This window comes from Trichoplusia ni, chromosome 7, assembly GCF_003590095.1.
Source record: "Trichoplusia ni isolate ovarian cell line Hi5 chromosome 7, tn1, whole genome shotgun sequence".
In the NCBI taxonomy this organism is placed as follows: Eukaryota; Metazoa; Arthropoda; class Insecta; order Lepidoptera; family Noctuidae; genus Trichoplusia; species Trichoplusia ni.
In genome coordinates, this window is record NC_039484.1 from 13,692,650 (window position 1) to 13,705,785 (window position 13,136).

The 13,136-nt window shown below is 36.2% G+C and overlaps 2 protein-coding genes across 5 annotated transcripts in view; both read left to right on the forward strand.

The window, feature by feature from the left end:
- The window catches only part of LOC113496013 (neuronal calcium sensor 2), a 65,098-nt gene extending 54,387 nt beyond the window's left edge, over positions 1–10,711 (forward strand). For all 4 annotated transcript variants that reach the window (XM_026875061.1, XM_026875062.1, XM_026875063.1 and 1 more), the window contains exons 2-5: positions 4,835–4,961; positions 6,023–6,166; positions 6,551–6,679; positions 8,781–10,711. In XM_026875061.1, the coding sequence (XP_026730862.1) occupies positions 4,851–4,961; positions 6,023–6,166; positions 6,551–6,679; positions 8,781–8,957 (561 nt within the window). In that variant the 5' untranslated portion in view covers positions 4,835–4,850 and the 3' untranslated portion in view covers positions 8,958–10,711. The remainder of the gene's footprint in view (positions 1–4,834; positions 4,962–6,022; positions 6,167–6,550; positions 6,680–8,780) is intronic.
- The window catches only part of LOC113496011 (neurocalcin homolog), a 78,797-nt gene that overhangs the window by 54,553 nt on the left and 11,108 nt on the right, over positions 1–13,136 (forward strand). The window lies entirely within an intron of this gene.

The window sequence follows — 13,136 nt, forward strand, 5'->3', positions numbered from 1 at the left end:
AACCGTTGTCCTACTAAGGTAGTAAAGTAAGGTAACATAGTATAATTAATTTATCTTATGTTTCTGAGGCGTGAAAGGGAAGGAAGTAAGATTTAAAATTAAAATATGTAACCTTAATAATGGTCATGGTTGATGTCGGGCGGGAAAAGACTAAGTGATATTTGAACATAGCATCCTTCCTTATGCTTCCGGGAGCGCTTAATTTTTATTCCATCTGGTTTCCGTCTAGAACAACGGAACACACAGCTTCAGCTTTATATTTTAACTTTATAAGGCTTCCGAATAGCATACGAAATAACTAAATTTATGTCTGCCATACATTGTCATTCATTGGCACTCAAGCCTTAATAACTTAGTAATAATTAATTGTCTTTAGTGTAATTACGGAATTACGCGCAGAGGATGCCAACCTGATTGTACTCCTCGAGAGTCAAAGGACGAACTGAATAACAATAAGTGTGTGCCCCTGTCGTGGAGCGCGACCTGAATGCTTATATAATTTAGGCAACTCTGTCGCAAAAGACCTCAATGCTCTAAATCCGAGCTAAGTGAACCTTGCCGCCTCACACCGTTATTGAAACAGTGCAATTATTTGCACGGAAATTAGAACCTTATTAGAGAAATGGTTTAGTTTATGGGCTATGCTTTTATAGACTTTTACTGTTTTATTTCTCGCGCTATTGCCACTGTAGCGACATTATTAAAACACTCATAACAAACTCAATCACATTATACACGAGCTCGTGGTTTCATATCCGCAGAGTAGGCTGCCTTGTTCTGCGGCTTTCTTTAACTTCGTCTAACAATCCAAGGTCTTGTGTAAAGTAACACGAACACTTATTTTTTTATATAATTTATTAGTCTAGCAGCGTAAGCAAGTCGTCGTTGCCGGACTTTATATTGCCTTTATTATTTTTGTACCCTTGTGTCGGCTCCTATTACTGGTATAAACTGAACTGTAATGGTTGTTTGAGAATTGGTTCTAATGTTGACTTAATGTTGAGATATCAGTCGCCAGCTAGGCATTCATGAAATTGTGAAACGTCGCCACACGGCCGCCGACGTGACCGGCATGCTGTCTGTTCACATTAAGCATCTTTCCAATTACTGATGCACAGTTGCAACCTTTCCTTAACACATGCCCAGGTTGCAAAAGATGCTATTCTTATACAACGACTTATGTACGCAAGTACTTAATAGGACGCTAATACGACTTCATTCATTTGGAGGCATCTGTACGTATTCACCCCGATTATGTATCTAATTAGCATGGTGTACAATATGTTGCTCAATCTACGTAAAAGTTTATCTGAGTTGCGTCTGTTTTTATTTCGATTCAGCCATAATAAAAATCTAAATTCTAATATGAATATTTTACTTTTCTATCTATGTAGTATGAGAAGTGCAGCGAGGTTTTGTCACGATTCTTGGCTCCGTCGACGTTAACGTATCTTGATGGAAGCTCAAGCGTTGCCTTGACCGTGGATATTAACGCTTTCTAGCGAAGTTTTATCTAGAGGTTGAGCGTATCGACGCGGCTCAAGAGTGTTAATGTCAGATATAAATTTTGCTGCCGCTTTTCTCAATCTTTGTTTACAAAACAGCAAAACACTGTTAGTGATATAATATGTTAATTGAAGCCGTTGCATGTAAATTACTCGTTTCGTTTTTATAGGTCAGTGATTATAAAGTTCTTGCATGAACAATGACATGAAGGTAGTAAGCTAATAATATATTGTACATACCGGTTTCGCAATGTTGTAAAAAGCAAAATATCTAGAAGATGTTCTTATAATACTGCTACTGAATTATGTTTGTATTATCAAAACATTATTCAACCTAATATATGCTGGACAGTGCTGCGTTTATCTATTATTGCAACATGTAAGCAAAATTATTAGTACGCGCATGCAATTGGCTTCATTGCACAGGTTATCGTCTTCACTGGTTACAGATAAGAACATAAATCTCGTTCCAATTAATAAACTGATGGTTCTAATATTTTTTTTGTTCGTGTATAAATATGATCTAATAATACGAGTATCGAAGAGATAGCGATACGATGTGGTCATATGCTAACATAACGTTTAAATAGCATGGGAGAAAAAATATACGTAAACCGAAAAGAGAAAAAAGCTCTGCAGAAACAGGCGTGAATTTAAGAGCGTTCAACTAATTATCATATGGAATAGCCCGTTGATACGTATGATGATGAAATGTCTGATATTGTATGCGTAGCTACATCCACCTTTGTCATTGAATGGAACAAAGTGATGTTGCTTTTGGATTATCGTAAAACTATATTCGTGTATCGACTGTTGAGTGCGCGTAAATCACTTACTCTATTTTTTCTTTCATGGCGTTTGGAAACATCTTAAAATAGCTATTCACATATGTATTGCTTTTTGTGACGTAGGTACAACATCGCTTTGGGGAACCGGTCAATTTCGGAATTGCATTGTAAGCTTAGTTATCTATTTGGACGTAGTTTAACTTTTAGTGTTATCAGAAAATGACAAGTACGACCGTTGTCTAATTTGTTAGCTAGGTAGGTACTGTTCTCTACGCAGATTATACACCGGCGCTCTTATCCGGGCCAAGATCAATAAACGTTAGTTTGACTTCCATTATGATTGACAACTGTGTGACAGTGACGGGAATAATGCTTGGTCGAGGTACCTACATGATCAGTTTCGGCATTTAGGTCCACCATACTATTTTCATGGAATTAGTTTTTTTTTAAATTGATCTCTCTTTTAATATTAATATGCAGTGAATAGCAGGAAGTCAATAATAGAGCAGCCGTGGCAGGTACGCGTTGATGGATAAATAAGCTTTTTGATGGACTTACTAAGTGACTCTGCATTTTGGTAAACGCTCAATTTTACCGAACATCCCTTTGACGTCGCCCTCCTGTAAAAGCTGGCGTCATTCAATTAACGATATCTTCATTAAGATCTATCTATGATGTCCGGGATCCATGACCATTTTCGAATATTTTTGAAAATTCATTTAAGTATTGGCAAATGTAATTTACAGTGTCGCGTGTGACGCAATTAATCGATTATTGAACTTTCATGATATGATCCAGACACGAGGGTTTGCGTGAGTTCGTAGCCAGAGGTATTACATCAAAATTATACCTAAAGCAAATATTTACATTTGTCATGTTGCGGTGAAAGATGAATTTCGATAGAATTTTTTATTCATTCAAGAAGTATCAATGAAGTATAGATATATATAAAAGTACAAAATATACCTACCTACCTTAGTAGCTATGTAGATTTTTAACTGTGGTGTATTTATAGTTATTGAAAAGTAATAACCATTTTATTCACACATATATATCACAGAACCTTTTACATGAACAAGCACGAATGCTCGGTTACCTATCCGCATTCAGAGAAAAGATTTTCTGATATCGGCAAACGTTTCTAGAACATTGCCTTGCAATGCAATTCATATTTTTCGTAACATATCAACCTGAAAAGCACTACTTTAGTGAACAATATACTATTCGAAAACGAACTAGTGAAAAATTTACCGAATTTTACAGTTTGGTATATTATTCCAACTTTTAGCTCCAATGAGCAGTTAACTAAATAAATATTTAAAAACGAACAGAATTCGTGAAAATGCCTTTAGGTATATTGTGTATTTAATACGTGCCCGAAACAAAACATTTAAAAATCAGATTGTTCGACTGGCTATAAAAAGTAACCTCATTTTAAAACCTTTTTTCATGCGAGGAGACGTTCAAAGGTTTTCATCATTAATAATGCGACGGTAAACGCTTAGCCAGCAATATTTAGCCTCGGACTGCTACTCAAAGAAAGTTTCAATTTTTACTGATTCTCTTTGCGGACAAGTCTTGTCAATAGTTAATGCTATCATTTCGCAGTAATAACGTTCTTAACATTATTATGTTCGCTTCCGTTAAAAGTTCCCGGAAATTATGTAAATTATTGTCCCTTTGTCTAGAAAATACATACATAGGTAGACATCTACTTTGTATTATAGTACAGAGGATGCAATATTAATTATTCCGCCCACGTCAGTCGAGTACCAAATAATTAAATTACAAATTATGACGTTCAGTTTGTCGGGAAGATTCGATCAATATTAATTTACTGGGCGCGGAATGCAGTGAATAATTGGTACGTCCAGCGAATATGGGAATGTAGCTATTAAAGCAGGCTGTATCAAATCAAACATCGGTTCGGTATACGAGGCGACGTGCGGTGCGGCGACGGGGAGGCACGGGGCGACGCGCGGCTGTGCTTCGCGGCACGCTTTATCTATATCGGCGTTTTGTCCATGACATTTCCACACCCTAATCCCGCCGTCGCATCAAATACCATCCTTTACTTACTGGTATAATCATCAATGCTTAACCAAAGTATAAAAGTGTATACATTTTACCTAACCAAATGTAAGCAGGAGGCCATAGGTCGACATCCTCGCATTCAACAAAAATATTTCACTATTATTTTGATTTATTTTTAACGAAATTTGTATAAAATTTATAACAAGCTCCGTTTCGTAAACGTGACAGAAAACTAAAATTATTAACGAGAGGCAGGGTTGTCTCATTAAAAAATATCACAATACATGATTCCGTCTGCTTGTGAACACTCACACAACTAACTTGCGAATTTAAAAAGAAGTTGTTGCTAGCGACTTTGTTGACATCTATTTTCGTGTATAATTTCGGTTCGCACACTTCTTGACTTAGGTATTTTAGGATATGGTATGTTTAGCTCGAATGCCTAATTAACTAGGCAGTATGTTGGCTTAATACTTTTAGAAAATCACAATGTGATATTTGTTTCAGATCAAACACAACCAAGATGGGCTGCTTTGTTAGCAAAGATAAACTCACCAAGGAAGATATGGATTTCCTAAAGACGCACACGTCTTACGACGAAACCACCATCAAGGAGTGGTACAAAGGCTTCAAGGTAAGCTATAAAGCTAGGCACAATACATTGTTTGACGCCAAGTCGTCAGAAATCTGCGACACGGCAGCTGCTCCACAGAAGAAAAATGAATTCCAAGCTTTTCAGGATTCTTTCATTATTCACTTTTGCTACAAAAGAAGTTAAGTCCATGTAATACAGACGTAGATTCCGTTAAAGTACACAGTATTCGTACATTCTGTCCTGGATACTAATTTCTTTAAAGCTTATTTAATTAAAATGTAGCTCTGCTATCTCTCGTCCGCAGTATTCCAACGAGTATCTACAAGTTTCAAGATACTCGAAGTTTACTGTTTGGCAATGAAAGAAATTGTAATCATATTTCAATAGTAAGATTTTAGCTTCAGTCTTGCACTACGAAGTCTTGAATACTTCCAAAGGGAATGTTTCTCGGTTTATAAGATGTAAATATTATTTATTAACTTGCTAAACTGACATTGAGAACAGCAACAGTTTTGTTAGATTTAAAATTTAATATTTTATCGGAATAATTTTGTATCAAATTTTTCTTGAAAAACTTTAGCCATGGAAATTTTCAAAAATAGTAATATAAAAACATTTTAATTACCGTTCAAGATATTTCGTATTTTATCATAGGATGCAGATAATTAAATTAAAAGCAGTTCCATAATTATTTTAAGCTCTATAATTTCATTAAAGGACTGTATTGATTGACTCAGATATATTTATTTAACTGTCCAAAGTAAATGAATTAAATTATCCAGTGATTTCTATCTGTTTGATCCAGTCCAGTAAAACGCTTACTCAATGTTACGAACAGCTCCACTGTTTGCGTATGCAAACAAGTAAACATCGGTGATTTGGCAAATTTGACTTTGCATGAAGTTACACGATTGTACCCACCGCGTCAGGGCCGACATCCGATGTTTAGGGTTGCGGTTTAGGTGCCGATATGCTCAAAGCTCGGTTATAGTTGAATACAGAGTTGGTTTGACATATTTCCACTTAATATTTTCGTATTAAATAAACGTTGTTCATAACATTGATTGAATGCTAATTTTAGTTAAAACTTGTATTTGCAGCAAGATTGCCCTAATGGCCGACTGACACCTGCCAAGTTTGTAGACATGTACAAGATGTTCTTCCCCTCTGGTAATGCTGTTGAGTTCTGCGACCACGTGTTCCGCACATTCGACATGGACAAGAACGGATACATCGACTTCAAGGTAACCCATTAGGTTCATCTGTTAGCAGACCAGCGATCTTGTCTCCAATAATGCGGGTATATTTGTATTATTAAACTTTAATAAATGGCACAAAAACATAAATAAAGCCATTTGTTTTATCACCTATGAGGTCAGGCGTATACGCATAACATTATCTATTTAAGCGAATGACCGCTCGCTACAATAACTTTTGTACTTGCAAAAGCGAACTATATCTATATTTTAAGTTTAAAGCTGAAGCGATTTATTGACCATGAATTGTTTTAACTGCCAACATTGGACAGTAAAAACGTGTTTCATTAATCGAACAAGAAACTCCTTAGCGTGTTCTTGTTTGTAGTGCCCCTACTCGCGTGTGTATCGAGATGACTGTGTTTGTTGTAGGAATTTCTGCAGGCGATCCATGTCACTTCAAGTGGCACTCCCGAGGAGAAGCTCAAGTGGGCCTTCCGCATGTACGATGTTGATGGCAACGGAGTCATTGACATTCAAGAGATGACCAAGATTGTGCAGGTTAGTTCAAAGATTTACACAAATCATTTGATGTCTTGGTTTTGTTTTGTACAGCAGGTTAGTCTACCGACCTACATCAAACTTGTGTTGAAAGATATGTAAGTTCTCTAGAAGATAATAATGAGAAAATGTCTGGTTTTATTAATTACCTTTTACGGTGCAGGTATGGAAATGTGTTAATGTTGCTCTAATTATAATTGCACACGAAAAGAAAACAAACAATACGTAAAGAATCGGATGACACGAACAGCTCATGTTTGTAAGTGCAGGGCAGTGTTCTCATATCGTGGTGGGTGCTATAATAAGTTTTGGAGGAGGTAGGTGTATTGATGAGTCATCGTGGCGAGTTTAAACATGGACATCATCTAAATATTTTTACCCGTTGTAAAGAGTTTTTGTTTAGTCTCAGGTGCAGTATTTTTGTACAGTAATTGTTTCGCTTCTTGAACAATGTAGTAGTCTTCAATTCTATTTTTTGTAAAGCGTTGTAAGTTTAAGTAAGGTAATTAGGATGATACGTTTGGCAGAATTGTTTCTTACACCTAGAACTACGTTTTTGAAAGTTAACAAAACATCTGGTTATACAGAGCGTGGCCGACTGTCGAACGTACAAACAATTGTGTGTCGTCAATGCGTGTCGTCTGGATTTGCCGCCTCAACCCAAGCTTTGACGTGAGTGCTGCCTTCGAAGAACAATAGTGTTGCTGTTCAATAAACATCGCTTAAGTCCTCGTCGTCGTTCCTGAATTGACTTAGTACACTTTTTTTCTCTTTAACGGACATATATGAGCCCTTTAATCAAAATGAGAGTTTAAGTAGGACAGAACTATTTATAATAATGCTCGTCATACATGATAAGTTTGTTTTGTTAACATTGTCAATGTATTATAGAGTCGATGATAATTTTACAAAGTTGCATTGTGTTATTGATGATACATGTCAACCATATTATGAGTGCAATCTCAATCAATTTAAATTTCTTGGAAGTATTTGAAATACTAGTTTTTGTTTGAACTTTTTTGTTATAATCAATGAATTTTAGCACCTGTTTTGATTTTATTAATAAATCATTACAATGTAAAAACAAATTTTGTTTTATCGGAATGTTAACTCACAATACCAAAGTTCGCGAGGGGTTGATCCAGACAGTCTGCGGACTTGTTAGTACTTTTGCTGTCGGGGCGGACGGAGTGAGTTTCGCAGTAAATGGGTTAGCTGAATCACGAGGGGTGGCATGCAATAACTCAATTAAACGCCTAAGTCTCATTAGATTGAAGCTGGACACATTAGAGCGAGAACTAGTGGTGTGCGTGTAGCGTAAGTTTCACGTAGCTACGATCACTTAGATAAACGTAATCCTTTCTCGAGTGCCTCTCGGAATATGTTTCAATCACAAGTGGAAATGCACATAATATAAACCAATTGATTTATGTGTATAAACTACAATTTGGAGCTTTTAGTCAGATGTATTCGCATTTAACCTTGTGTTCAATCATACTCCAAGATATTGGTCAGGACATCTGTTATGCTGCGTCCAGGGTGAACACGCGGTGACTAAGACAAGCAGAAAAGCGACAAAAGTGTTCGCTGGTCAGTGTAATAGTATAGTTAGTGGAGTTTTTAAATATTGCGCCAGCCTGTACATCAATAAAGGCTATATTTGAAAGTGAAGAACGATCTCAACATCACATAGCTTGCTGCGACAATCGAACTCGTAAGACATTCCTTAGGTTAACAAGCTTATAGAGGGTTTGAATTTTCCGACACTTTTGTTCGCTGTGGTATATCTATGACCACGCCCGGCAGTTTCTTAGATTTTAGATTTTGCCTTTTCTAGCCCAGTCGAGGTACGTGAGAGCCTGTTCACCTGTAACTTGCCTCGCAGTCTTCGTAAATATTTGATGTATTATGTGATTTGGCGTTTGATTCATAGAATGCAATGAAAATAGAAATGGATCACGGAATGAATAGTCTCATGCCGTTTGTGATTATTCCAAATAAGTTATTTGAACAAAGTTTATAAAGTTATATCCGGCGAAAATAAAATATGGGAGTTTATTTACTTTTTGGCTCACAGTATATTTCTTTGTCCCATTTCCAGGCAATCTATGATATGCTGGGTGCCTGCTCAAGTAACCGACCGGCCGACTCGGCTGAAGAGCGCGCGAAGAACATCTTCGCAAAAATGGATGAGAATAACGATGGTCAGCTGACCCAGGATGAGTTCCTGAAGGGTTGCCTGCAGGATGAAGAGTTATCAAAGATGTTGGCTCCCTAAATAGAGGACACGCCTGCTTTACCATGCGATCCGCCCTCTCGTACCTCTTGCTTTCGTAGAAAAGATAAACCGACGGTTTCAACCTATCCACAGCATACACGACACCATGTAAAGCTCGAACAAAAACGAGCTAAAATTAGTTATTACAGGGCTATTATTTTGTAAATGTGTAACATTTATTTTTATTATAGATACAACAAAAATACTTTTGGAAATAACATTCATATTATTTTCAGCCATTACAATTTTGATTTACAGACCAAAATTATCAACTGATTAGGGGTTTATGAAATATTTTAAGCTGTCGTGTTTGATATGGAAGAAGGTAATACATTGAGGTTTTAACATCGAGACGGATCTAAATTGGTAAACGGTGCGGTGTTCTCTTACTGTCATTGTGACAGAAAACGTAGCTTTAGTCCGGTTATCTAACTATATTGTGTTTGCGCAATCCACTTGGGTCGAGTGCAGCCTGCATTTAGTCACTGACATAATATGTTCAAAATCTATGTATCAATCACAGACCACCCGCAATGTCATATCTCGTGGTGAAAACGGTCCGAATATCTTGATTACGTCTACATGTTTGAACGTACTCTTCACACCTCAACAGGAATCACAGCTCTAAAAACAGATACGAATCAACAATGTATCTTCGCTCTTGTTACTCGGCGCGGGTTGAGGTATTTTAGGCCTGACACGTATCGACGCCAGTGTATTGCTGCGTTTCACAATCTGACTTAACTGGAAAGCTACGTTTCAGCTAATTGTAAAAAAGTATTATAATCATAAGTTATTAGAAACAGTGTGGCTATACTTGCCTAATTAGACTCTCAAGTTGAGACTTGTCCATTCCGAATGATAAATTGTATGAATGATTAATATTGATAACGGTGTTTGATTAGTCCAAATTGTATGAAATTGTGCCCAAAGCGTACCTACACTTTGTAGATTTCATTTTCTATACCTGTTGAGCCTGAGGGTCGAATTGAGCAAGTTCAGTGTTGCATTCAGTCCAAAAGAAAACTGAGCGTTGTTAAACGCAACTTAATGTCAATCTAAACGTTTTAATATTAAGCCATAAATAGAGTAGATACGGATTCGGTCAGATTGGATGAACAAACTACACAAGCTGCACGCAGCACGGCGCTAATCAGACGGTAACGAGCGTCACGATCATGTCGTTGCGAACTAACACAACTGACAATCTGATCACTTCTGTCCGAGTAAGTTCAATTTGTGTATATTAAATAACCGTATTATTCCACATGAGTAAACTTTATATAACTATCATTTTAGAACTTATCGGTGTTGTTTACAATAATAATCGGTGTTATACTTTCACCGAGCACCCAGTCGACGACTGGACCAGGATACGCCTCTTTCCCCTTCTCTTATTTACTCGCTTTAGTATTTTCACTTTAGACTTGTGATACTATTTATCGGTTCATTCGCGTAATATTAATCCATACCTTCATAAGTTTGTACTATTTAATTGAAGTATTTTTATATCTCAGATAATTTCCCCACTACTGTGCCTTCTAGTTCTCCGCGTAGGTAGTTTACCGATTCAGCATTATTTTACCTTCTAAGTTATTTTGTTACTTGTCAGTTCCGTGTCATCTTTGCTAAAGGTGGCCAAGGCCCATACAAGTCGAACCCAATGTTCAGTGTGCCCTAGTCCTGTAATGCGTGCAAATTATAATTTAAGCATTTAATATATTTTAGCAGTCTCCATCAATTGCCACTGGCCGCACAAGGTCGAGAGGGTCGCGATATTATTCGTTTATTTGTCATCATTTCTGGACTGTTTAAGCTGTCTTTGTTTAACTGTCTATTGATTTTCAGTGCATAAATTTAGATGAAAAAGCTAATGTATTTTAAGACCCTGCATACAGCGTGTAAACTGCGCACAATTAATAAGTAAATTTAAAACGTACAACTATCGTCGGTGTCAACGAAGCTTCCGACATATTTTACTTGAATAAAATCGCATTTACGCACATTAGCATACTTTATATTTACGTATCAGGAAAGAGTTTTTGCTACACAACACGTTCGAAATCCATTAAATTAAATAGTAAATTCTACTACACGATTGCACTGAAAACTGAACGCCCTCGCAATTTGTTAAAACATTCCATATGATAACGCACTGCAGAATAGTCATTTAAGTGTTTACATAATTATTTCGACACTACGTAGCGTCTAGGTTGCGTTTTATTAGTATCATTGTGATGTTTTTATTATAATAAGTTTATGAGTGAACGTAATATTTTGTTAATTTCGTGTGTTTGTGATTGATTTTCATTTTGTAACCCGTATGGCATCGGTAACCAGGCGGATGTTATGTTATTGTAATGCAATTCTCCATGTTGCCACAACTCGGTACGTCACCTAAGTAGAACAGCGTAAAGCATGATCATAAATTGACTGACTTTTATACAATCGTAGATGAAGAGGGAACAATATTTCTCAACTTGGACCTGAAGGTAGCTTCGCAGACAGGGTGTTGTGTAACATATCAGAAAATTGGATTTTCAATTGGAAATATAAAAATTAAATAATAAAGAGACCTTTAATTCAAACAACTATTCGATCTCTTAAAAAATAACGTCCTAGGCGTACATTGTCGCACAAACATGCAATTACTTAGTTACGGTTACGACGAAGCCAGTATACATATCTCAAATGTTGAGAGATGGGAAATGAAATTTCATACAATTTAGTCAATTATTATATTTTACTGACTAAGTTTATTGTTACGCGACCCAGGCCTATGAGACAGCTGCTGCTGGACTTTATAGTTATGGTTAGTTAGGCGCTGCCCTATTCTCGGCAGTCTTTACAGGTAGCTATCTGTCCAACTTTGTACTCAACTCTATCCTACTTTAATTCAATCACTTCACTTCGGAATAAAGCTATTTGTATACACTTTAATCGCACCACGTAAATATCATAGGTATTAATCTCAATTCTATAGTCGTAATATTGATGTGAGCTATTATGTTCGCTTGAGGTTTCAGTTATTTAAACAATGCCATGCATGCATCAGATATAACTGATTGTCTAGAAAAACAATTGTCAACAACTTGCGGGAGAGATTAGAACTTGACACACCCAAGTGAGGGCCACTAGCTGCGTGATCATACGTTTTATTTCCCTTACTACATTTCTTACATTTTTGTACTTTACAATCAGTTAGAACATAAGTCGTTTTGTATTGGTCTCAATTAAGAAATCTTAATGTTTGAAGGAACTACTCTGTGCAAATTAAGTGGCTTTTGACACAATTTACCTAAAACTGACATGTGATTTTATATTAAGCTGAAATTACAATGAATGGATGTTATTAAGAAAAGTTTGGTTGGTTTTGTTCATTTATGTAATTATTATTAAGCTCATTAAAAATGTTATAAACATTATTCGTATTGTGTAATCGTTGTCATAATTTATGTAATAAACTTATTGTTATATTTCGGGTCGCTTTTAGGACAAAAATACTTTTGATTAGAAATTGAGTGCTCGTTCGGGGTATGCGCAGAAAGAAAATTAACATCGTAATGGGACTCATTCAAGAAAGTCACTTGAGTCGTTTTTATCAGCCATACTTTTAGAAATTAGGGCAAAGTGCTCTTAGCACCGCTGTATACTACTTGTTATCTCTCATAGCGAGCACAAGCTCCAATCAAATGTATTTTTGTTTCAGCAAATCGCATTATGTTTCGACTAACAGAGTAGTTACCATTAATTTATTCAGTCTAATTTGTAGATCTTAAGTAGACGTACTCGTAGTAGTAAGCTTCAAGCACTATTACTTTGTTACGTCTCATTATTTCTATAATTAATGTATTAAGTATAAAATATATTTTAAGATTATTGTAACTAGCTGCGAAAAACGCACAAATCAGTATGGTTAATTTCTGTATTTATGTTTATTCCGTTGCATTAAAATGCAATTATTTCGTGTAATCCATAAAAGAAATGAGCTTTTCGAATATCAAGTTAGGTCTGTCCAATATTGTCTTGACAAAACTGTTCTAAAATTATATTCTGTATTAAGCGGTGTCGACACGCGGTTTGTAGTACCCACGTGGTAATTGTGTGAACTACATAAGTATTTATCAGTGATTGGTAGTTTTACAGAGTTTGCTTACATTTGAGATAGATCATCTAAGT